This window comes from Bombina bombina, chromosome 1 (genome assembly GCF_027579735.1).
Source record: "Bombina bombina isolate aBomBom1 chromosome 1, aBomBom1.pri, whole genome shotgun sequence".
NCBI classification, from domain to species: Eukaryota; Metazoa; Chordata; class Amphibia; order Anura; family Bombinatoridae; genus Bombina; species Bombina bombina.
In genome coordinates, this window is record NC_069499.1 from 1,336,947,024 (window position 1) to 1,336,971,104 (window position 24,081).

General features: G+C 39.8%; 1 protein-coding gene across 1 annotated transcript in view; it reads right to left on the reverse strand.

Moving 5' to 3' along the window:
• HYDIN (HYDIN axonemal central pair apparatus protein) overlaps positions 1-24,081 on the reverse strand; it is a 595,027-nt gene that overhangs the window by 86,195 nt on the left and 484,751 nt on the right. The window contains 4 exon segments of the mRNA XM_053719498.1: positions 4,031-4,196; positions 4,494-4,632; positions 6,828-7,052; positions 16,479-16,689. Of these exon segments, the coding sequence (XP_053575473.1) occupies positions 4,031-4,196; positions 4,494-4,632; positions 6,828-7,052; positions 16,479-16,689 (741 nt within the window).

A 24,081-nucleotide genomic window follows, 5' to 3' on the forward strand; every position in this document is an offset into this window, starting at 1 on the left:
GCGACCCTGTTGACTATTTTGAATGAAACTCTTGATTGTTCGATGATCACGCTTCAGAAGCTTTGCAATTTTAAGAGTGCTGCATCCCTCTGCAAGATATCTCACTATTTTTTACTTTTCTGAGCCTGTCAAGTCCTTCTTTTGACCCATTTTGCCAAAGGAAAGGAAGTTGCCTAATAATTATGCACACCTGATATAGGGTGTTGATATCATTAGACCACACCCCTTCTCATTACAGAGATGCACATCACCTAATATGCTTAATTGGTAGTAGGCTTTCGTGCCTATACAGCTTGGAGTAAGACAACATGCATAAAGAGGATGATGTGGTCAAAATACTAATTTGCCTAATAATTCTGCACTCCCTGTATGTGTGTATATATGTGAATGGATGTGAATTGATGTGTGTATATATGTGTGTGTGTATGTATATATATTGCACACACATATATATATATATATATATATATATATATATACATATATATATATATATACACACACACACACACAAATTATAAATATATATATATTTATATACACACACACACACACATATATATATATATATATATCATTTGTTTCCGTTTTTTTAATGTGCCCCCCTGATTAAACACTGGCCCCACCTTGCCCCCCCCCCCCCCCCCCAGTAAAATTTGTCTAGAACCGCCACTGGTTTGCGGTGACAGATATACAAGTACAGCAAATGTAATTCCAGTTATAATATTCCTCTAGGCATCATATAGGCTTATGTACCATACTATTAGTGAGAAATTAGCAAGCTTCACAAAGACTAGTTCATTTAAACCATGTTCCACAGGAGCAGACTTGAATAATTAGATCCTTATTGAGTTACAGCTTTTCTATAACTAAAGGGGAATCTTTTAATGATTTTTTAGTGCACTTAAAAAAAAACAGAAAAATGGGTACTCCCACTTAAAAGGCATACACGGATATGCAAAATAAAGTAGCACAAAAAAGCTATATACCAGGGCTGTGCAATATATATTCTTGAGGCCTGGAGACAAACCATTTGTTTGGGATTTCCTAATGTGAGAAGATCCAGAGCTCTGAGCTAATAACTGACTCATTTGTGTTTACACAGAAATATTAAAACAATCTGGACTGTCTTCAGCCCTTGGACATCCATGTTGGACAACCTTGTTATATATTGCTGACTTTCTTGTTACATTTTTTTTGAACATTCAGTTCTAAGCACTTGCTTTTTAATACTGCAATGAAAGGGCTGCATTAAGTGACAAATGCTTCACAAACACAAAAGTTCTAGAATAGCAATGTGCAATTAGTTAACACAAATCATTATTACATTTTTTATTTTTTTTCAAGTTTGACTGTAATCACAGAGAATGGATAAATCAATGCCCACTTAAAAAAAGAAAAAGTAAATGCCCTTTAATTTAAAAACAATAATAAACAGCCCATTGGCTGACAAATTAAAAAAAAGTGTCACAAGTTTGTGCCCATGATTATATAACCAACTTTAAAGCTAAATCCATTTAATTGGATTTAAACAACTGGGAAAAATAACATTTTTCTTTTTCTTTCAGATTTGATTCACATAACTGATATTATTGAGAGTAGTTCCCCATGTCCACTAATAAACTCATAACTGTCTTCACAGATCCGGAAGTGAACTGGCTATTATCAAGATCTTCAGCCGTTCTTAAGTCCATTCTACCAAGGAAAGCTTCAGTAACTGATTCTTTATGTTTAACATAATTGAGACAAAATATTTTTTTTTTAATAACTATATTCCTAAGAAAACCACATTTTAATAGCTAAATGTATGTTTCCAGCAGTCCAAGAGGAGGTAATCAAATTGTTGACACTATTGGCCTTGCACCTGCAACTGTAAACTCACCACTCTTAGTTGTGACATCTGTGCACCTTGCCTGGACTCTGCAATTACCTACACTGGCCTACCTTAGCCTGAACACTTCTTCTCCTACCTTGCCCTCCGAATACATTGATTGGATTTAATTAAACCTGTACATATAACTATCTTGTCTTGAACACAGCCTTGAATACATTTTTGGCTGAACTTACTCAGGCTTTGCATGTATGTACAGGGAGTGCAGAATTATTAGGCAAATGAGTATTTTGACCACATCATCCTCTTTATGCATGTTGTCTCACTCCAAGCTGTATAGGCTCGAAAGCCTACTACCAATTAAGCATATTAGGTGATGTGCATCTCTGTAATGAGAAGGGGTGAGGTCTAATGACATCAACACCCTATATCAGGTGTGCATAATTATTAGGCAACTTCCTTTCCTTTGGCAAAATGGGTCAAAAGAAGGACTTGACAGGCTCAGAAAAGTAAAAAATAGTGAGATATCTTGCAGAGGGATGCAGCACTCTTAAAATTGCAAAGCTTCTGAAGCGTGATCATCGAACAATCAAGCGTTTCATTCAAAATAGTCAACAGGGTCGCAAGAAGCGTGTGGAAAAACCAAGGCGCAAAATAACTGCCCATGAACTGAGAAAAGTCAAGCGTGCAGCTGCCAAGATGCCACTTGCCACCAGTTTGTCCATATTTCAGAGCTGCAACATCACTGGAGTGCCCAAAAGCACAAGGTGTGCAATACTCAGAGACATGGCCAAGGTAAGAAAGGCTGAAAGACGACCACCAGTGAACAAGACACACAAGCTGAAACATCAAGACTGGGCCAAGAAATATCTCAAGACTGATTTTTCTAAGGTTTTATGGACTGATGAAATGAGAGTGAGTCTTGATGGGCCAGATGGATGGGCCCGTGGCTGGATTGGTAAAGGGCATAGAGCTCCAGTCTGACTCAGACGCCAGCAAGGTGGAGGTGGAGTACTGGTTTGGGCTGGTATCATCAAAGATGAGCTTGTGGGGCCTTTTCGGGTTGAGGATGGAGTCAAGCTCAACTCCCAGTCCTACTGCCAGTTTCTGGAAGACACCTTCTTCAAGCAGTGGTACAGGAAGAAGTCTGCATCCTTCAAGAAAAACATGATTTTCATGCAGGACAATGCTCCATCACACGCGTCCAAGTACTCCACAGCGTGGCTGGCAAGAAAGGGTATAAAAGAAGAAAATCTAATGACATGGCCTCCTTGTTCACCTGATCTGAACCCCATTGAGAACCTGTGGTCCATCATCAAATGTGAGATTTACAAGGAGGGAAAACAGTACACCTCTCTGAACAGTGTCTGGGAGGCTGTGGTTGCTGCTGCATGCAATGTTGATGGTGAACAGATCAAAACACTGACAGAATCCATGGATGGCAGGCTTTTGAGTGACCTTGCAAAGAAAGGTGGCTATATTGGTCACTGATTTGTTTTTGTTTTGTTTTTGAATGTCAGAAATGTATATTTGTGAATGTTGAGATGTTATATTGGTTTCACTGGTAAAAATAAATAATTGAAATGGGTATATATTTGTTTTTTGTTAAGTTGCCTAATAATTATGCACAGTAATAGTCACCTGCACACACAGATATCCCCCTAAAATAGCTAAAACTAAAAACAAACTAAAAACTACTTCCAAAAATATTCAGCTTTGATATTAATGAGTTTTTTGGGTTCATTGAGAACATGGTTGTTGTTCAATAATAAAATTAATCCTCAAAAATACAACTTGCCTAATAATTCTGCACTCCCTGTATATACTGTATATATATATATATATATATATGTCACAGCTGCATAGTCATAACCTTGAACATATATTGCATTATGCAGCTTCTTCTAAACAATGGGGTTTAGGCTATAGAGTTATATATTTTTTAAATATAATCATAAAATTGTGGGCCAGATTTATTCTGCTCTCAAGATTCTTTTGTAAGATAAAAAAGTTTTTTTTTTTTAACAAAGGGTCATTACACAGTATCACAATGTAGTTATAAATCATCTGTCTGTCCTACTACATGATGATAAAACTGAATACATGCTCATCTAAAATAAGTGTTAATGTAAATATTTTAAGTGACATTGTTCTTTAAAGTCAAATAACCCAAATCAGCTTTTTAACTCTATCACATACCAATCAGAAGGCTTCGGAAGTTGAGGTGAGATCTATCAAGAGACACACAAGGTTCACTGGCTTTACCCACAAGAAGGAAAGGGACTGAAATGTTCTGCTCTGGAATTTTGAAGGACCAAAAAGATTCGGTGATATCCAGAACTTGAGGGACAAACTCAAAGGTAACCTGAGGAGATTTAAAAGTGAGAACTCAGAGAACATTTGTTACATATTGAAGTCATATGTTATTACAGCCAACACTCTGTAGGAATAAAACAGTTTTGTTTCCTGCTGCAATGTTATACAACAAAAAAGTGTGAGAAATAGGCACACATTTCTAGTTTTTGTCTCTGTATGTAAGATAATCAGTCACGGTAGTTATATGAGTTTGTCTTTCTTTATATATATATATATATATATATATATATATACTGTATATATATATATATATATATATATATATATTCTAAATTCAGTCACTCACCTCTACCCTCTTTTCAGGAAGAATATGACCATATTGACTTAGGCAACGGAAAGCTGGAGAGTTCTGCAAATTTGGAGGATCCTCACAGGCCCACAGGAATGAGTAAGGGTTATTGGTAGGATTTAAGATACTGAAACTCCTGCAGTAGAAAACCATAATGAATTGTGTTTAATGCAGTTTAATTTAAATGCAAAACAACGTTAATACAGTATCATTTGCAATCATTCATAACCCTGAAAATCTGTAACCAATCGTCTCTCAGTTCATGGAGATATGATCCTTTCTCAGTTTTCATAGATATACACTATCATCTTTCTGCAAGGTGACAAAGACATTCATTTCTTTAATTTATTGAGTTCACTGAAAAGGAAGATACAATGGGGCCTATTTATTAATGTGCGAGTGGACATAATACGAAGTAGCATATCATGTCTGCCGCACATTGATAAATACCATTCGGAGCTTGATAATTCAGACCCAATATTTTTTTTACATATGGTGATATAAACAGTAACCTCTGTACTCAACTCAAAGTGATGCATTACTCATTTATCTTATAAAAATGCACAATCTAATTTTGTATTCAATGTGGTACAAATGGCCATCCTGTTACCTACTGACATATAAATAATGATCTATCGATTTATATGTGTGACAAGAGTTCATTTTCAAGTGCAAGGTAATAAAACTAATCTGTAATAAAAAAAGTCAGAAGCACCTATTTTTTAATTGATGTGACAACTCACAATACTCAGTGTAAAACATAATCTTATTTCTCTAATTAAAGAAGAGATAATCATTTTAAGATGATAGAAGCAGTAATATGACTTCAGGAAAGTTCTCCTCTGTGAAAAGCTCTAGTCATTTTTCTACATGATTTGATACATTTGCTGACTTAAGCTTAAAATGACACAATTATGATTACTGCATGGTAGAAACTTTCCATTGTGATTTTATATGTATAATGATTTTTATATTTCTTATTCACTCCCTGTGCTAAGAGGTCAATTTCTTGTTTGTGGAAGAAATCACAAACTGCAACTTTAACAGCTAAGCGAAATAGACTTTGTTTTGTCGCTGGAGAGTTTTTACCATAGCTTTAGAAGCACAACTAGGCTAAAAGAGGCTGCTCCTATGTGGTAATTTGTCATAGAACACGCTTATGAGCTGTTGTTCGTTCCTGGTAGAGCACTTCTCTCTTTGTATGAATTTGTATTATGACCCTGGGAAGGTCTTCCTAAGGGTGATGGGGGAAATCAGATGTGGACTCCTTGCCCAGTGTGCTTAGAGGAATATGGCTGCATTTCACTGGCAAGGCCCACAGAAGGATGAAACGATCATCTGGGGTTGTCATGTTTCTACTTCAAAGGAGAATTCTCTGGTATTTTGGGGCTGGACTGACCTTACTTGGCAGGATCAAACTGATATACTTCAGGAATATTTTCCTCTGTGAAAAGAACAACTAGGCTAAAAGAGGCTGCTCCTAGGTGGCAATTCACCATAGACAAGGACGTAACTACTGGGGATGCCGAGGGCGTGACTGAGATCAGGCCCTGGAGAACAAGCCATTGAGCTGTTGTTTGTTCCTAGTAGAGCGCTTCTCTCTTTGTTTGCATATTATACATATATACTTAAAGGGACACTGAACCCAATTTTTTTCTTTCACGATTCAGATAGAGCATGCAATTTTAAGCAACTTTCCAATTTACTCCTATTATCAATTTTTCTTTGTTCTCTTGCTATCTTTATTTGAAAAAGAAGGCATCTAAGCTTCTTTTTTGGCTCAGAACTCTGAACATCACTTTTTTTATTGGTGGATGAATTTATCCACCAATTAGTAAAAACAACCCAGGTTGTTCACCAAAAATGGGCCGGCATCTAAACTTACATTTTTGCATTTCAAATAAAGATACCAAGAGAATGAAGAAAATTTGATAATAGGAGTAAATTAGAAAGTTGCTTAAGATGTCATGCTCTATCTGAATCACAAAAGAAAAAATTTGGGTTCAGTGTCCCTTTAAGTTTTGTTGCATATTATTACTTAGGCTTGAGAACTAGCTAGTTTCTTTTCGGAATGCTTTGAAATGATTACAAATGAAATATGCTATCTCCCTACCTCCTCCTTTTCCCCATTCCCCATATGTTTCTTTACTCTTTTAGCCTCTCCAACTTGTATCTCCTTTTTTCATGTGGCCTATAACCAGCTTTTTTTTTTTAACAGTTCTTGTCTAGTTTGATGTTTATTTGTAAACTGGTTGTATAGATGCTTATCTACTTTTCATGTTTTAAAATGTAATACAAAATGATTTAAGTGTAAACAGATATGGTGCTCACCTGGTGTTTTTAGTCTTTACTCCCACTGTAGCAAACTCAATAACCCTGGTGTTTGGATCTAAAGTGGTTCCAGATGGTGCCCCAAAGGGGCCTTGTAGTTCTGGATTCCTTCTTCCATGGCTGATATAGTCAGAGTCCTCCAGCTGGAAGTGACAAAATGGCAGAAGGCTGCGTCCTTTGACTGGGAGCACAGGCTCTTGTTGATCCTTTTGCAGGTTAGGGATACTTAAAATAAAAAATCCAAGATATATTTAGAGGAAAATTACTAAACACAGAGGAAAATGTTAGAAGCAGCAAAAAGAAAATTTATGCTTACCTGATAAATGTATTTCTTTCTTGACACGGTGAGTCCACGGATCATCATAATTACTGTTGGGACTATCACTCCTGGCCAGCAGGAGGAGGCAAAGAGCACCACAGCAAAGCTGTTAAATATCACTTCCCTACCCACAAACCCCAGTCGCTCGACCAAAGGGAAAGGAGAAAGGAAGTAACATAAGGTGCAGAGGTGTCTGAGGGTTATAGAAAAATAAACTGTCTTAAAAATACAGGGCGGGCCGTGGACTCCCCGTGTTAAGAAAGAAAGAAATTTATCAGGTAAGCATAAATTTTCTTTTCTTTCTAATGACACGGCGAGTCCACGGATCATCATAATTACTGTTGGGAACCAATACCCAAGCCAGAGGACAAAGATAAGGGAGGGACAAGACAGTTAACCTAAACAGAAGGCACCACTGCTTGAATAACCTTTCTCCCAAAAGAAGCCTCAGACGAAGCAAAAGTATCAAACTTGTAACATTTAGAAAAAGTGTGTAAAGATGACCAAGTGGCAGCTTTGTAAATCTGTTCCACCAAAGCTTCATTTTTGAAGGCCCAAGAAGAAGAAACAGCCCCTGTGGAATGATCCGTGATTTTCTCAGGAGGCCGCTGTCCAGCAGTCTCATATGCCAAGTGAATAACTCTCCTCAGCCAAAAGGAATGAGAAGTGGCTGTAGATTTCAGACCCTTACGCTTCCCAGAAAAAACAACAAACAAAGAAGAAGACTGGCGAAAATCCTTAGTCGCCTGCAAATAATATTTCAATGCACGAACCACATCCAGGTTGTGCAACAAACGCTCCATATGAGAAGAAAGATTAGGACACAAAGAAGGAACAACAATTTCTTGATTAATATTCCTATCCAAAACCACTTTGGGAAGGAAACCTAAGGCAGTACGCAGGACTACCTTATCAGAATGAAAAATAAGGTAAGGAGATTCACACTGCAGTGCTGAAAGCTCCGAAACTCTTCGAGCCGAAGAAATAGCAACCAAAAACAAAACCTTCCAGGATAACATCTTAATATCAAAAGAATGCATAGGCTCAAACGGAGCCTGTTGAAGAACTCTAAGAACCAAATTAAGATTCTAACCAGGGCCTGACAAAAGGATTGAACATCTGGCACATCCGCCAGGCGCGTATGTAACAAAATAGATAAAGCAGAAATTTGACCCTTCAAGGTACTTGCCGATAAACCCTTCTCCAGACCCTCCTGGAGAAAAGACAAAATCCTAGGAATCCGAACTCTACTCCAAGAGAACCCTATGGATTCACACCAATACAGATATTTACGCCCTATCTTATAGTAAATTTTCCTAGTTACAGGCTTAAGAGCCTGAATCAAAGTCTCAATTACCGACTCAGAAAAACCCTGCTTAGATAATATCAAGCGTTCAATCTCCAAGCAGTCAGCTTCAGAGAAACAAGATTTGTATGAAGGAAGGGCCCCTGAAGTAGAAGGTCCTTCCTCAGCGTTAGTCTCCAAGGTGGAAGAGATGACATCTCCACCAGATCTGCATACCAGATTCTGCGAGGCCATGCTGGTGCAATGAGAATCCCCGACCCCCTCTCCTGTCTGATCCGAGCAATGACCCGAGGAAAGAGAGCAAATGGAGGAAACACGTATGACAGACAGAAATTCCAAGGAACCGCCAGAGCATCTATCATTACAGCCTGAGGATCCCTTGAATTCGACCCATACCTCGGAAGCTTGGCGTTCTGACGAGACGCCATGAGATCCAACTACGGCTGTCCCCATTTGAGAATCAAGCTGGAAAACACCTCCGGATGAAGTTCCCACTCCCCCGGATGAAAAGTCTGTCTGCTCAGAAAATCCGCTTCCCAATTGTCCACCCCTGGAATGTGGATCGCAGACAAACAGCAGTTGTGAGTCTACGCCCACTGAATAATCTTGGCTACCTCTGTCATGGCCAAGGAACTCCGAGTTCCTCCCTGATGATTGATGTAAGCCACTGACGTGATGTCTCTAAAACTTTACCACCTCCTTGCACAGGCAAAGAGAATGACTGGGGTTTGTGGGTAGGGAAGTGATATTTAACAGTTTTGCTGTGGTGCTCTTTGCCTCCTCCTGCTGGCCAGGAGTGATATTCCCAACAGTAATTATGATGAGCCGTGGACTCACCGTGTCATTAGAAAGAAAGTAACTATTATTACAAAATGTATTTGTTAGCAGAGCATACATTTTGCATAGGTATCTTAATACCGTCTTCTGCTCCATATGTTCCAGACTAAAGAGCCAACATAAGAAATGATTGCATATCTTCTATAAATATAGATTTTAGTAAAAAAAATAAAGTACATTTTCTGTATACAGTCATCAAAGCACCACACAAACACCAAACACATCCAGTTAAATCATTGCATGATTCAGAAGAAAGATTTGAGACAACAAAATCCAGTCCAGTGCCCACACTTTAGTAATCTAAAATTTTCTGACCTTTGTCAATGTGATCTACTTAAAGGGACATGAAACCCCAAATTTTTCTTTCATGATTCAGATAGAGAATACAATTTTAAACAACTTTCCAATTTACTTCTATTATTTAATTTGCTTCCTTCTCTTGTTATCCTTTGCTGAAATGTCTATCTAGGCAAGCTCAGGAGCAGCAGAGAACCTAGGTTCTAGCTGTTGATTTGTGGCTGCAAATATATATTGATTGTGATTGGCTCACACATGTGTTCAGTTAGAAACCATTAGTGCATTGCTGTTCCTTCAACAAAATATACCAATAGAAGGAAACTAATTATATAATAGAAGTAAATTAGAAAGTTGTTTAAAATTATATTCTCTATCTGAATCATGAAAGAAAAAAATTGTGTTTCATGTCCCTTTAACTATGAGCTGAGCATAAGTAAATCTGGCTTTCCATGTAAAATTGATATTTGTTTAACACAGGGTTTAATAGTTTTGTGCTGAATCACCCATACTTTTAATTTAGAATACTGCAATGGTGATGAAAATAATTTTGCAACACAAATATCTTTACATTAGCTTGAGTCTGGAATATCACTACTGGCTGAGGGAAAATGGAAACTCACACATAATCAGCACAGATCTACTGGAAGATCCCAATCTACATTTTCAGTAAACCTTTATTAAACCAATTTAATTCCAACATTTAAGTAAAACAAAACTGCTGTGATTCAAGTTTATTTTTTTTCAAGGTAACATTACTGAGGTAACCAGGAAAAAACTGAATTTATACTTACCTGATAAATTACTTTCTCTTGCGGTGTATCCAGTCCACGGATTCATACTTACTTGTGGGATATTCTCCTTCCCTACAGGAAGTGGCAAAGAGAGCACACAGCAGAGCTGTCCATATAGCTCACCCCCTAGCTCCACCCCCCAGTCATTCGACCAAAGGTTAAGAAGCCAAAGGAGAAACCATAGGGTGCAGTGGTGACAGTAGTTTAAACAAAATTTTTTTTTTTTTTTACCTGACTTAATTGCCAGGGCGGGCCGTGGACTGGATACACCGCAAGAGAAAGTAATTTATCAGGTAAGTATAAATTCTGTTTTCTCTTGCAAGGTGTATCCAGTCCACGGATTCATCCTTACTTGTGGGATACCAATACCAAAGCTTTAGGACACGGATGAAGGGAGGGAACAAGACAGGTACCTTAAACGGAAGGCACCACTGCTTGCAAAACCTTTCTCCCAAAAATAGCCTCCGAAGAAGCAAATGTATCGAATTTATAAAATTTGGCAAAAGTATGCAGTGAAGACCAAGTCGCTGCCTTACAAATCTGTTCCACAGAAGCCTCATTTTTGAAAACCCATGTGGAAGCCACTGCTCTGGTAGAATGAGCAGTAATTCTTTCAGGAAGCTGCTGGCCAGCAGTCTCATAGGCCAAACGGATGATGCTTTTCAGCCAAAAGGAAAGAGAGGTAGCAGTCGCTTTCTGACCTCTCCTCTTACCAGAATAGATAACAAACAAAGAAGATGTTTGTCTGAAATCCTTAGTTGCTTGTAAATAGAACTTTAAAGCACGAACTACATCAAGATTATGCAAAAGACGGTCCTTCTTCGAAGATGGGTTAGGACACAGAGAAGGAACAACTATTTCCTGGTTAATATTCTTGTTAGAAACAACTTTAGGAAGAAAACCAGGTTTGGTATGCAAAACTACCTTATCTGCGTGGAACACCAGATAAGGTGAATCACACTGTAAGGCAGATAATTCTGAGACTCTTCGAGCAGAAGAGATAGCTACCAAAAACAAAACTTTCCAAGATAACAACTTAATATCTATGGAATGTAAAGGTTCAAACGGAACCCCTTGAAGAACTGAAAGAACTAGATTTAGACTCCATGGCGGAGCCACAGGTTTATAGACAGGCTTGATTCTGACTAAAGCCTGTGCAAACGCTTGAACGTCCGGTACCTCTGCCAGATGCTTGTGCAAAAGGATAGACAGAGCAGATATCTGTCCCTTTAAAGAACTAGCCGACAATCCTTTCACCAAACCGTCTTGGAGAAAAGACAATATCCTGGGAATCCTAGTCTTACTCCATGAGTGACCCTTGGATTCACACCAACAAAGATATTTCCACCATATCTTAGTCTTGGTAGACTTTCCTGGTGACAGGCTTTCTAGCCTGGATCAGAGTATTTAAAACTGTCTCAGAAAAAAACACGCTTTGAAAGAATTAAGCGTTCAATCTCCAAGCAGTCAGTAGTGAAACTAGATTTGGATGCTTGAACGGACCCTGTATTAGAAGGTCCTGCCTCATTAGCAGTGTCCATAGTGGGACAGATGACATGTCCACTAGGTCTGCATACCAAGTCCTGCGTGGCCACACAGGCGCTATCAAAATCACAGACGCCTTCTCCTGCTTGATTCTGGCGATCAGACGTGGGAGAAGAGGAACGGTGGGAAAACATAAGCCAGATTGAAGGACCAAGGCGCTACTAGAGCATCTATCAATGCCGCCTTGGGGTCCCGGGACTTGGATCCGTAGAGAGGAAGCTTGGTGTTCTGACGGGACGCCATCAGGTCCAACTCTGGAATGCCCCATAGCTGAGTCAGCTGGGCAAATACCTCCGGGTGGAGTTCCCACTTCCCCGGGTGAAAAGTCTGACGACTTAGAAAATCCGCCTCCCAGTTGTCTACACCTGGGATGTGAATTGCTGAGAGATGGCAGGAGTGGGCCTCCGCCCACCTGATTATTTTGGTTACTTCCCTCATCGCTAGAGAACTCTTTGTTCCCCCCTGATGATTGATGTAAGCTACAGTCGTAATGTTGTCCGACTGAAACTTATGAATTTGGCCGCAGCTAGGTGAGGCCATGCCTGAAGCGCGTTGAATATCGCCCTCAGTTTGAGTTACAGATGGCCGAGGAGTGGAATGAAGAACTCGGCAAGTAGTTAAAAGTTTCAACTTTCTGACCTCCGTCAGAAATATTTTAATTTCTACCGAATCTATTGGTGTTTCTAGGAAGGGAACCCTTGTGAGTGGGGACAGGGAACTCTTTTTGATGTTCACCTTCCACCCGTGAGACCATAGAAAGGCCAATACAATGTCTGTGTGAGCCTTGACTCTGTGAAAAGATGGCGCCTGAATTAAGATGTCGTCCAAATAAGGCGCCACTGCTATGCCCCGCGGTCTTAGAACCGCCAGAAGGGACCCTAGCACCTTTGTGAAAATTCCGGGAGCAGTGGCTAAACCGAATGGAAGAGCCACAAACTGATAATGCTTGTCTAGAAAAGCAAACCGGAGGAACTGATGATGATCTTTGTGGATTGGGATATGCAGGTACGCATCCTTTAGATCCACGGTAGTCATATATTGACCTTCCTGGATCATAGGTAAGATTGTCCGAATGGTCTCCATCTTGAATGATGAGACTCTGAGGAATTTGTTTAGAAGTTTGAGATCCAAAATTGGTCTGAAAGTTCCTTCTTTTTTGGGAACCACAAACAGGTTTGAGTAAAACCCCAGCCCTTGTTCCGCAATTGGAACTGGGTGGAACACTCCCATTGTATGTAGGTCATCTACACAGCGTAAGAACGCCTCTTTCTTTGTCGTGTCTGTAGACAGACGAGAATAATGGAACCTTCCCCTTGGAGGGGAGTCCTTGAATTCTAGAAGATATCCCTGGGTAACAATCAATAAAGCCCAGAGATTGAGAACATCATTTGCCCAGGCCTGAGCGAAGAGAGAAAGTCTGCCCCCTACTAGATCCGGTTCCAGATCGGAGGCTACCCCGTCATGCTGTCTTGGTAGCAACTGCAGGCTTTTTGGCCTGTTTACCCTTGTTCCAGCCCTGATAAGGTTTCCAGGTTGCCTTGTGCTGTGAAGCGTTACCCTCTTGCTTTGCAGCTGTAGAGGCTGAAACGGGACCGCTCCTGAAATTACGAAAGAAACGAAAATTAGCTTTGTTTTTAGCCTTAAAAGGCTTGTCCTGGGGGAGAGCATGGCCCTTTCCCCGGTGATTTCTGAAATAATCTCTTTCAATTCTGGCCCGAAAAGGGTCTTTCCCTTGAAAGGGATATTTAACAATTTGGATTTTGACGACACATTGGCCGACCATGACTTGAGCCAAAGCGCTCTGCGTGCCATAATGGCGAAGCCTGAATTTTTTGCCGCCAACTTAGCTAATTGCAAAGCGGCATCTGTGATAAATGAATTAGCCAGCTTTAGGGCCTTAATTCTATCCATAATTTTGTTTAACGTGGGCTCGTCTGGGATCTGAACCTGGGACCTCTCGCACCCAAAGCGAGAATCATACCCCTAGACCAACGAGCCACTCATATGAGGACTCCGTCTGGAGCGACTCCTCCAGCGCCTCAAACCAGAAAGCTGCTGCAGTAGTTACAGGAACAATGCAGGCAATAGGTTGGAGAAGAAAGCCTTGTTGAACAAAGATTTTCTTAAGTAAACCTTCTAACTTTTTATCCATAGGATCTTTAAAAACACAACTGTCTTCAATTGTATGGTTATGCGCTTATCAAGTGTCGAAACAGCCCCCTCTACCTTAGGCACCGTCTGCCACGAGTGCCGCCTAGGGTCAGTTATGGGGAACATTTTCGTAAAAATAGGTGGGGAGACAAACGGGACACCTGGTCTATCCCACTCCCTAGTAACAATATCCGCAACCCTCTTAGGGATCGGAAATGCATCAGTGTATACAGGAACCTCTAGGTACTTGTCCATTTTACACAACTTCTCTGGGACCACCATAGGGTCACAATCCTCCAGAGTAGCTAATACCTCCCTGAGCAAAACGCGGAGGTGTTCCAATTTAAATTTAAATGCTAATGAATCTGACTCTGCCCGATGAGAAACCTTTCCTGAATCGGAAATTTCTCCCTCAGACATCAAATCCCTCACCTCCATTTCAGAGCGTTGTGAGGGTACATCAGATAAGGCTACCAAAGCTTCAGACTGCTCATAATCTGTTCTTAAAACAGAGCTATCACGCTTTGTAGGAAAAACTGGCAGTTTGGATAGAAAGGCCGCAAGGGTATTATCCATAACTGTCGCTAGTTGCTGTAATGTAATAGGGGCAGACGCTCTAGAGGCACTAAGCGTCGCTTGCGCGGGCGTAACTGGTTGTGACACATAGGGAGAGGTAGACGGACTATCCTCATTACCTTCAGTCTGAGAATCATCTTGGGCCACATTTTTAAGTGCAACAATATTATCTTTAAAGTGTATAGACATATTAGTGCAATTGGGACACATTCTGAGAGGGGGTTCCACCATGGCTTCTAAACACATTGAACAAGGATTTTCCTTAGTGTCAGACATGTTTAACAGACTAGCAGCATACACAAGCAAGCTTGGAAAACACTTTAATCAAATAAAAAACACAATTTGAAAAAAACGTTACTGTACCTTTAAGGAATAAAAAGGGCACACAATTTTACAAAACAGTGAAAAATGCACCAATCCTTTTGAAATGTTCACAGTATGTACCTAAGGCTTGAATAAGATTGCACAGCAAGTTTCAGAACGATTAACTCCTTAATGCCCAAACCGGAGCAGCCTAAAGCCAACAACCGGTTAACAAACTACAGCACCTTGCCACAGCTTACTACTGTGGCCCTACCTGCCCTTAGGGATCAGTTTTGGGGAAATAAAGCTTCTTCTAGGCCCTCAATCAGCAGCTGGACCCTCCATGTGAAGAAGCATGAAACAGTCTCTCAATTCTAAGTGCGCATCTGAGGCGCGAAATTAGGCCTCTCCCACTCCACTCCGGAGTTGTGAGGCCTACAAAAATCACTTCCAAGTGACTAAATTTATGCCATGTGGATAATAACCCCAGTAAAACACTCCAAAGTGCCTAAAAAGGTGTCTCCAATTAGTATGTTTTAATAAATAATCGATTACCCTGCCTTAGTGTCAACCAGCCTATTTAGCCCTGTCATGTAAGCATTCAATTCTATACTAAGTCTCAGAACATAGCTTACCCTCCCCACATGGGGATCTTGTCAGTCTTCTAGCATTATCTCAGTCTTGTCTAGAAATAAATGACTGAACATACCTTATTGCAGTTCCCCTGCAAACTGTTCCCCCCAACTGAAGTTTTCTGGTACTCCTCAGTCCTGTGTGGGAACAGCAGTGGATTTTAGTTACAACATGCTAAAATCATTTTCCTCTCAGCAGAATTCTTCATCACTTTTCTGCCAGAGAGTAAATAGTACAAACCGGTACTATTTAAAAATAACAAACTCTTGATTGAAGATATAAAACTACAATTCTAACACCACATTCACTTTACCCTCCCTGAGAGAGAACCTAGTGCGTTAACGCAGCAAAGAGAATGACTGGGGGTGGAGCTAGGGGGGAGCTATATGGACAGCTCTGCTGTGTGCTCTCTTTGCCACTTCCTGTAGGGAAGGAGAATATCCCACAAGTAAGGATGAATCCGTGGACTGGATACACCTTGCAAGAGAAAGGGGTATCCTTTGTCTAGTTAGGCCCTTACACATGTGAGGCCAGAGTCAGATGCCAAGCTGACATTATGGTTAAATTGCCTCTTTAAGCAAATGAAAGGTAGAAGTATCAATTTTATAGTGATTAATATAAGTCTAACCAAACGTAACAGGAAAATAAATAGCCTGTAGACTTATAATAGGTTTTCAGTGCAGCAAGATAAAGTTCTGAGCAAAACATTATTTTATTTTTTACACTGTATTAGTGAAAATGAACATGTATAAACTATACTAATCCATTTAAAACAAATCCTTTTAATAAATAGCAGTTTAATTCTATGGCTAACATCCTTTGAGCATTTTAATAATAGCCACAAGTAATATGCTTCATTATGTAGACATTCTCAAAGATCCAAAATTTCTCACCTGCACGTCAGACGACCTTCAAACTCCCCAACTTCTGTAGGAGAAAACTTTATCAGAAACTCCTGTGTTCCTCCAATGGGAATGAATCCGTTATTTGGCTGCACAGAAAAGGGCAGAGTCTCAGCTCCCATGGACAGCAGTGATGATACACTCTCCATGACACTGGGAGGTCGGCTTTGTATGGAGGAACTCCGCGCACTGGTGGGAAGTTCTGTGATAGAAAGAAAATCAAAAACAAAAATAAAGATACTAGAATATGCAACATAAAATTATTTTTTTTATGAGCTCAAGTATTCTATGTAGTAAACCACAGCTATAAAAAATTAAGTCAACAAAAGTAAAACGTGAAAACCTTATTATTATTATTCCATTATAAGCTATTCCAAATCATATTTTTACAATATTTCATAAACAGAAATACAAAGATTTGAAGTACTTTCTAAGAAAATTGTAGATAATTTATTTTGCGGAACCTTGAATAGATTTAAGATTTTTGTTTTTCTTGTTTCTCCACTTAATTTTGTGATACATAAACATTGCTTGTATATTGCCTCTTATAATTAAAGTTACAACAATGATTAGATACAGGGCCGAAAATACATAAAATACATTCAGAATCTACTGCAGATACCATTAAGTGCAGACAATTGCTGCCCCATGTTTCTGGCGAGCCTGCAGGCTCGCCAGAAACACCAGTTATGAAGCAGCGGTCTAAAGACCGCTGCTCCATAACCTGTCCGCCTGCTTTGAGCAGGCGGACAGACATCGCCGCAATTCAACCCGATCGAGTACGATCGGGTTGATTGACACCCCCTTGCTGGCAGCCGATTGGCCGCAATTCTGCAGGGGGCGGCGTTGCACCAGCAGCGCTTGTATTGCTCTCCGTATTCAGCGAGGTCTGGCGGACCTGATCCGCACTGTCGGATCAGGTCCGCCAGACTTTGATAAATAGAGGCCAATGCATCAACTAGACACAGAGGCCTAGATTTAGAGTTTGGCGTATTTGGAGTCACTCAAAATAGGGTCTAACGCTCACTTTTCAGCCGCGACTTTTCCATACCGCAGATCCCCCTACGCCATTTGCGTATCCTATCTTTTCAATGGGATCTTTCTAACTCCGGTATTTAGAGTCGTTTCTGAAGTGAGCGTTAGAGCTCTAACGACAAAACTCCAGCCGCAGGAAAAAAGCAGGAGTTAAGAGCTTTCTGGGCTAACGCCGGTTCATAAAGCTCTTAACTACTGTACCCTAAAGTACACTAACACCCATAAACTACCTATGTACCCCTAAACTGAGGTCCCCCCACATCGCCGCAACTCGATTAAAATTTTTTAACCCCTAATCTGCCGACCGCCACCTACGTTATACTTATGTACCCCTAATCTGCTGCCCCTAACCCCGCCGACCCCTATATTATATTTATTAACCCCTAATCTGCCCCCCACAACGTCGCCTCCACCTGCCTACACTTATTGACCCCTAATCTGCCGAGCGGACCGCACCGCTACTATAATAAACTTATTAACCCCTAATCTGCCTCACTAACCCTATCATAAATAGTATTAACCCCTAATCTGCCCTCCCTAACATCGCCGACACCTAACTTCAATTATTAACCCCTAATCTGACGACCGAATCTTGCCGCTATTCTAATAAATGTATTAACCCCTAAAGCTAAGTCTAACCCTAATACTAACACCCCCCTAAGTTAAATATAATTTAAATCTAACGAAATTAATTATCTCTTATTAAATAAATTATTCCTATTTAAAGCTAAATACTTACCTGTAAAATAAATCCTAATATAGCTACAATATAAATTATAATTACATTGTAGCTATTTTAGGATTAATATTTATTTTACAGGCAACTTTGTAATTATTTTAACCAGGTACAATAGCTATTAAATAGTTAAGAACTATTTAATAGTTACCTAGTTAAAATAATAACAAAATTACCTGTAAAATAAGTCCTAACCTAAGTTATAATTAAACCTAACACTACCCTATCAATAAATTAATTAAATAAAATACCTACAATTACCTACAATTAACCTAACACTACACTATCAATAAATAAATTAAATACAATTTCTACAAATAAATACAATTACATAAACTAACTAAAGTACAAAAAATAAAAAAGAACTAAGTTACAAAAAATAAAAAAATATTTACAAACATAAGAAAAATATTACAACAATTTTAAACTAATTACACCTACTCTAAGCCCCCTAATAAAATAACAAAGACCCCCAAAATAAAAAAATTCCCTACCCTATTCTAAATTAATAAATTTAAAAGCTCTTTTACCTTACCAGCCCTGAACAGGGCCCTTTGCGGGGCATGCCCCAAGAATATCAGCTCTTTTGCCTGTAAAAAAAAACATACAATACCCCCCCCCCAACATTACAACCCACCACCCACATACCCCTAATCTAACCCAAACCCCCCTTAAATAAACCTAACACTAAGCCCCTGAAGATCTTCCTACCTTGTCTTCACCTCAACAGGTATCACCGATCCGTCCTGGCATCCGGTGCTGAAGAGGTCCAGAAGAGGCTCCAAAGTCTTCCTCCTATCCGGCAAGAAGAGGACATCCGGACCGGCAAACATCTTCATCCAAGCTGCATCTTCGATCTTCTTCCATCCGGTGCGGAGCGGGTCCATGTTGAAGCATCGGACGCGGATCCATCCTCTTCTTCCGGCGTCTCCCGACGAATGACGGTTCCTTTAAGGGACGTCATCCAAGATGGCGTCCCTCGAATTCCGATTGGCTGATAGGATTCTATCAGCCAATCGGAATTAAGGTAGGAATATTCTGATTGGCTGATGGAATCCGGCGTCTCCCGACGAATGACGGTTCCTTTAAGGGACGTCATCCAAGATGGCGTCCCTCGAATTCCGATTGGCTGATAGGATTCTATCAGCCAATCGGAATTAAGGTAGGAATATTCTGATTGGCTGATGGAATCAGCCAATCAGAATCAAGTTCAATCCGATTGGCTGATCCAATCAGCCAATCAGATTGAGCTCGCATTCTATTGGCTGATCGGAATCCTATCAGCCAATCGGAATTCGAGGGACACCATCTTGGATGACGTCCCTTAAAGGAACCGTCATTCGTCGGGAGACGCCGGAAGAAGAGGATGGATCCGCGTCGGATGCTTCAACATGGACCCGCTCCGCACCGGATGGAAGAAGATCGAAGATGCAGCTTGGATGAAGATGTTTGCCGGTCCGGATGTCCTCTTCTTGCCGGATAGGAGGAAGACTTTGGAGCCTCTTCTGGACCTCTTCAGCACCGGATGCCAGGACGGATCGGTGATACCTGTTGAGGTGAAGAAAAGGTAGGAAGATCTTCGGGGGCTTAGTGTTAGGTTTATTTAAGGGGGGTTTGGGTTAGATTAGGGGTATGTGGGTGGTGGGTTGTAATGTTGGGGGGGGGGGTATTGTATGTTTTTTTTTACAGGCAAAAGAGCTGATTTTCTTGGGGCATGCCCCGCAAAGGGCCCTGTTCAGGGCTGGTAAGGTAAAAGAGCTTTTAAATTTATTAATTTAGAATAGGGTAGGGAATTTTTTTATTTTGGGGGTCTTTGTTATTTTATTAGGGGGCTTAGAGTAGGTGTAATTAGTTTAAAATTGTTGTAATATTTTTCTTATGTTTGTAAATATTTTTTTATTTTTTGTAACTTAGTTCTTTTTTATTTTTTGTACTTTAGTTAGTTTATGTAATTGTATTTATTTGTAGAAATTGTATTTAATTTATTTATTGATAGTGTAGTGTTAGGTTAATTGTAGGTAATTGTAGGTATTTTATTTAATTAATTTATTGATAGGGTAGTGTTAGGTTTAATTATAACTTAGGTTAGGACTTATTTTACAGGTAATTTTGTTATTATTTTAACTAGGTAACTATTAAATAGTTCTTAACTATTTAATAGCTATTGTACCTGGTTAAAATAATTACAAAGTTGCCTGTAAAATAAATATTAATCCTAAAATAGCTACAATGTAATTATAATTTATATTGTAGCTATATTAGGATTTATTTTACAGGTAATTATTTAGCTTTAAATAGGAATAATTTATTTAATAAGAGATAATTAATTAGTATTAGGGTTAGACTTAGCTTTAGGGGTTAATACATTTATTAGAATAGCGGCGAGATTCGGTCGTCAGATTAGGGGTTAATAATTGAAGTTAGGTGTCGGCGATGTTAGGGAGGGCAGATTAGGGGTTAATACTATTTATGATAGGGTTAGTGAGGCGGATTAGGGGTTAATAACTTTATTATAGTAGCGCTCAGGTCCGTGACGTTGTGGGGGGCAGATTAGGGGTTAATAAATATAATATAGGGGTCGGCGGTGTTAGGGGCAGCAGATTAGGGGTAGATAGGGATAACGTAGGTTGCGGCGGTGTACGGAGCGGCAGATTAGGGGTTAATAATATAATGCAGGGGTCAGCAATAGCGGGGGCGGCAGATTAGGGGTTAATAAGTGTAAGGGTAGGGGTGTTTAGACTCGGGGTACATGTTAGAGTGTTAGGTGCAGACGTAGGAAGTGTTTCCCCATAGCAAACAATGGGGCTGCGTTAGGAGCTGAACGCTGCTTTTTTGCAGGTGTTAGGTTTTTTTTCAGCTCAAACAGCCCCATTGTTTCCTATGGGAGAATCGTGCACGAGCACGTTTTTGAGGCTGGCCACGTCCGTAAGCAACTCTGGTATCGAGAGTTGCATTTGCGGTAAAAATGCTCTACGCTCCTTTTTTGGAGCCTAACGCAGCATTTTTTTGGACTCTCGATACCAGAGTTAATTTTATGGTGCGGCCAGAAAAAAGCCCGCGGAGCGTTAACAGCCCATCTACCGCCAAACTCCAAATCTAGGCCAGAGTCATGCAATGACAATACTATTGATATGGTATATAACTGCAAACAAAATTAGTATATAGACACTAGATATAAACCCCACACACTGACACTAACTTAATTAGAAACACTACACTTGCATTACATGCTATATTTTGCTGTTTGTTCAACTATTCAGGGCTAGATAACAAGTGGAGTGCAAAAATATTAGCGCTATTAAGCACTAGCACTATTATGTTAAACCAATAGTACTCTTATTCTTGCCCTCACATTACAAGTTGAAAGCAAAATAGTTGCGCTTGAGCAAAAGCCTGAGCCGTAATAACACACTAACTCCTTCACCTTATAGACTTCTATGGGGCACACTGCAAAACTCTGTTCTGGCTTTTGCTAGAGCGCTAAGCCAACATGAGCTAAAGATGAAGATGTGTTAAGAAATAGTTGAGATACCTTTTTTTATTTAAAATAATAAATAAATGATGCTTACCTGATAAATTAATTTCTGTCATGGTGGTGGGAGTCCACAAGCCATTACTCCATCAAATTAAATTCCTGGCCACTAGGAGGAGGCAAACATACCCAACATTCACAAGTTTTTAATCCCTGTCACCTCTCTGGTATCCCAGTCTAATGTATAGCAGAGAAAAGGAGAAAAATAGAGAAGTAGTAAAGGACAAAGCAAGTTAAATGAGGTGCATACTAAAACTGCCACCAATTGGAAACATTTAAAAGAGTAGGTCTTGTGGACTCTCACCACCATGAAAGAAAGGTGGTGAGAGTCAACAAGCCATTACTCCTGGGATCTGATACCCAAGCTGTGACGTTCACGAGTAAATGGGGCAGAGCAAAATGAAGATAGGCACTTTATTAGCCACTAATAGGTCAATTTGTCAATCTCACCAGAAAAGATAAATAAACCAGACACTGGTGAACAACAGATGAAGAAATAGAAAGGTAAGCTAAATACCAAATAGCTGTAGAAACCATCAGAAACCGAGAATCAATATCCCTGGATCTGGCAAAGCATCTGGAAGAAGAATAACGAAGAGACCATTATGTCTAAATGTGAACAAAGCCATGGAGTCTCTAAATGGTATAAAGGAGAAACCCTTCTCCCAGATGAAGCAATAGTAATGAGCAATCTACCTCACACAAATTCACTCCTAGGATGTGAAATGCAGAAACAGTAAAGAATTCAGTTTAAGTCAGATCAAGTGACTTCCATTGTTAAGGAAACTAGAGGGTCCCCTCTGAGGAACAAAATATGCCACAGCAGTGACATTACTCTTGAGTTGGGGTGCAGTCTGGGATTTGAGAAGAGTGCAAGGAGTTGGTTTCCTCAGGAAGCGAGTTTACCGTTTTACCGTTGCTGTTCTCTCTCTTTTGACTTTTACCGTTTTATATCTTGGCCTTTTCTCAAATTAGATATTTGTCTCTATTTTTCAAGTCAGTCTGGGCATGCAATTATAAACAACTTTCCAGTGTACTTTTATCATCAAATTAGCTTTGTTCTCTTGGTATTCTTTGTTTAAAACTTAATCTAGGTAGGCTCATAAGCTAATTTCTAAGCCTTTCAAGGCCACCTCTCATCTCAGTGCATTTTGACAGTTTTTCAAAACTAGCCATGCTAGTTCATGTGTGTCATATAGATAACATGGTGCTCACTCCCATGGGATTATTTATGAGTCAGTACTGATTGGCTAAAATGCAAGTCTGTCAAAAGAACTGAAAACATAATTTATGCTTACCTGATAAATTTATTTCTCTTGTAGTGTATCCAGTCCACGGATCATCCATTACTTATGGAATATATTCTCCTTCCCAACAGGAAGCTGCAAGGGTCCACCCACAGCAAAGCTGCTATATAGCTCCTCCCCTAACTGCCATATTCAGTCATTCGACCGAAAACATGCAGAGAAAGGAAAAACCATAGGGTGCAGTGGTGACTGTAGTTCAAATGAAAAAATTACCTGCCTTAAAGTGACAGGGCGGGCCGTGGACTGGATACACTACAAGAGAAATAAATTTATCAGGTAAGCATAAATTATGTTTTCTCTTGTTAAGTGTATCCAGTCCACGGATCATCCATTACTTATGGAATACCAATACCAAAGCTAAAGTACACGGATGATGGGAGGGACAAGGCAGGTACTTAAACGGAAGTTACCACTGCCTGTAAAAAACCCTTTCTCCCAAAAATAGCCTCCGAAGAAGCAAGGTATCAAATTTGTTAAATTTGAAAAGTATGAAGCGCAGACCAAGACTCCGTCTTGTAAATCTGTTCAACAGAAGCCACATTTAAAAAAGGCCCAAGTGAAAACCACAGCTCTAGTAGAATGAGCTGTAATCCCTTCAGGAGGCTGCTGTCCAGCAGTCTCATAAGCTAAATGAATTATGCTTTTTAACCAAAAAGACAGAGAGGCTGCTGAAGTCTTTTGACCTCTCCTCTGTCCAGAATAGACAACAAACAAGGTGAACGTTTGATGAAAACTGTAGTAGCTTGTAAGTAAAACTTTAAAGCACAAACCACGTCCAATATTGTGTAATAGACGTTCCTTCTTTGAGGAAGGATAAGGATACAAGCATGGAACAACTATCTCTTGAGTGATGTACTTGTTAGATACCACCTTAGGAAAATACCCAGGTTGGTACGCAGGACTACCTTATCCGTACGAAGGACCAGATAAGGAGAATCACATTGTAACACAGATAACTTGGAGACTCTACGAGTCGAGGAATTA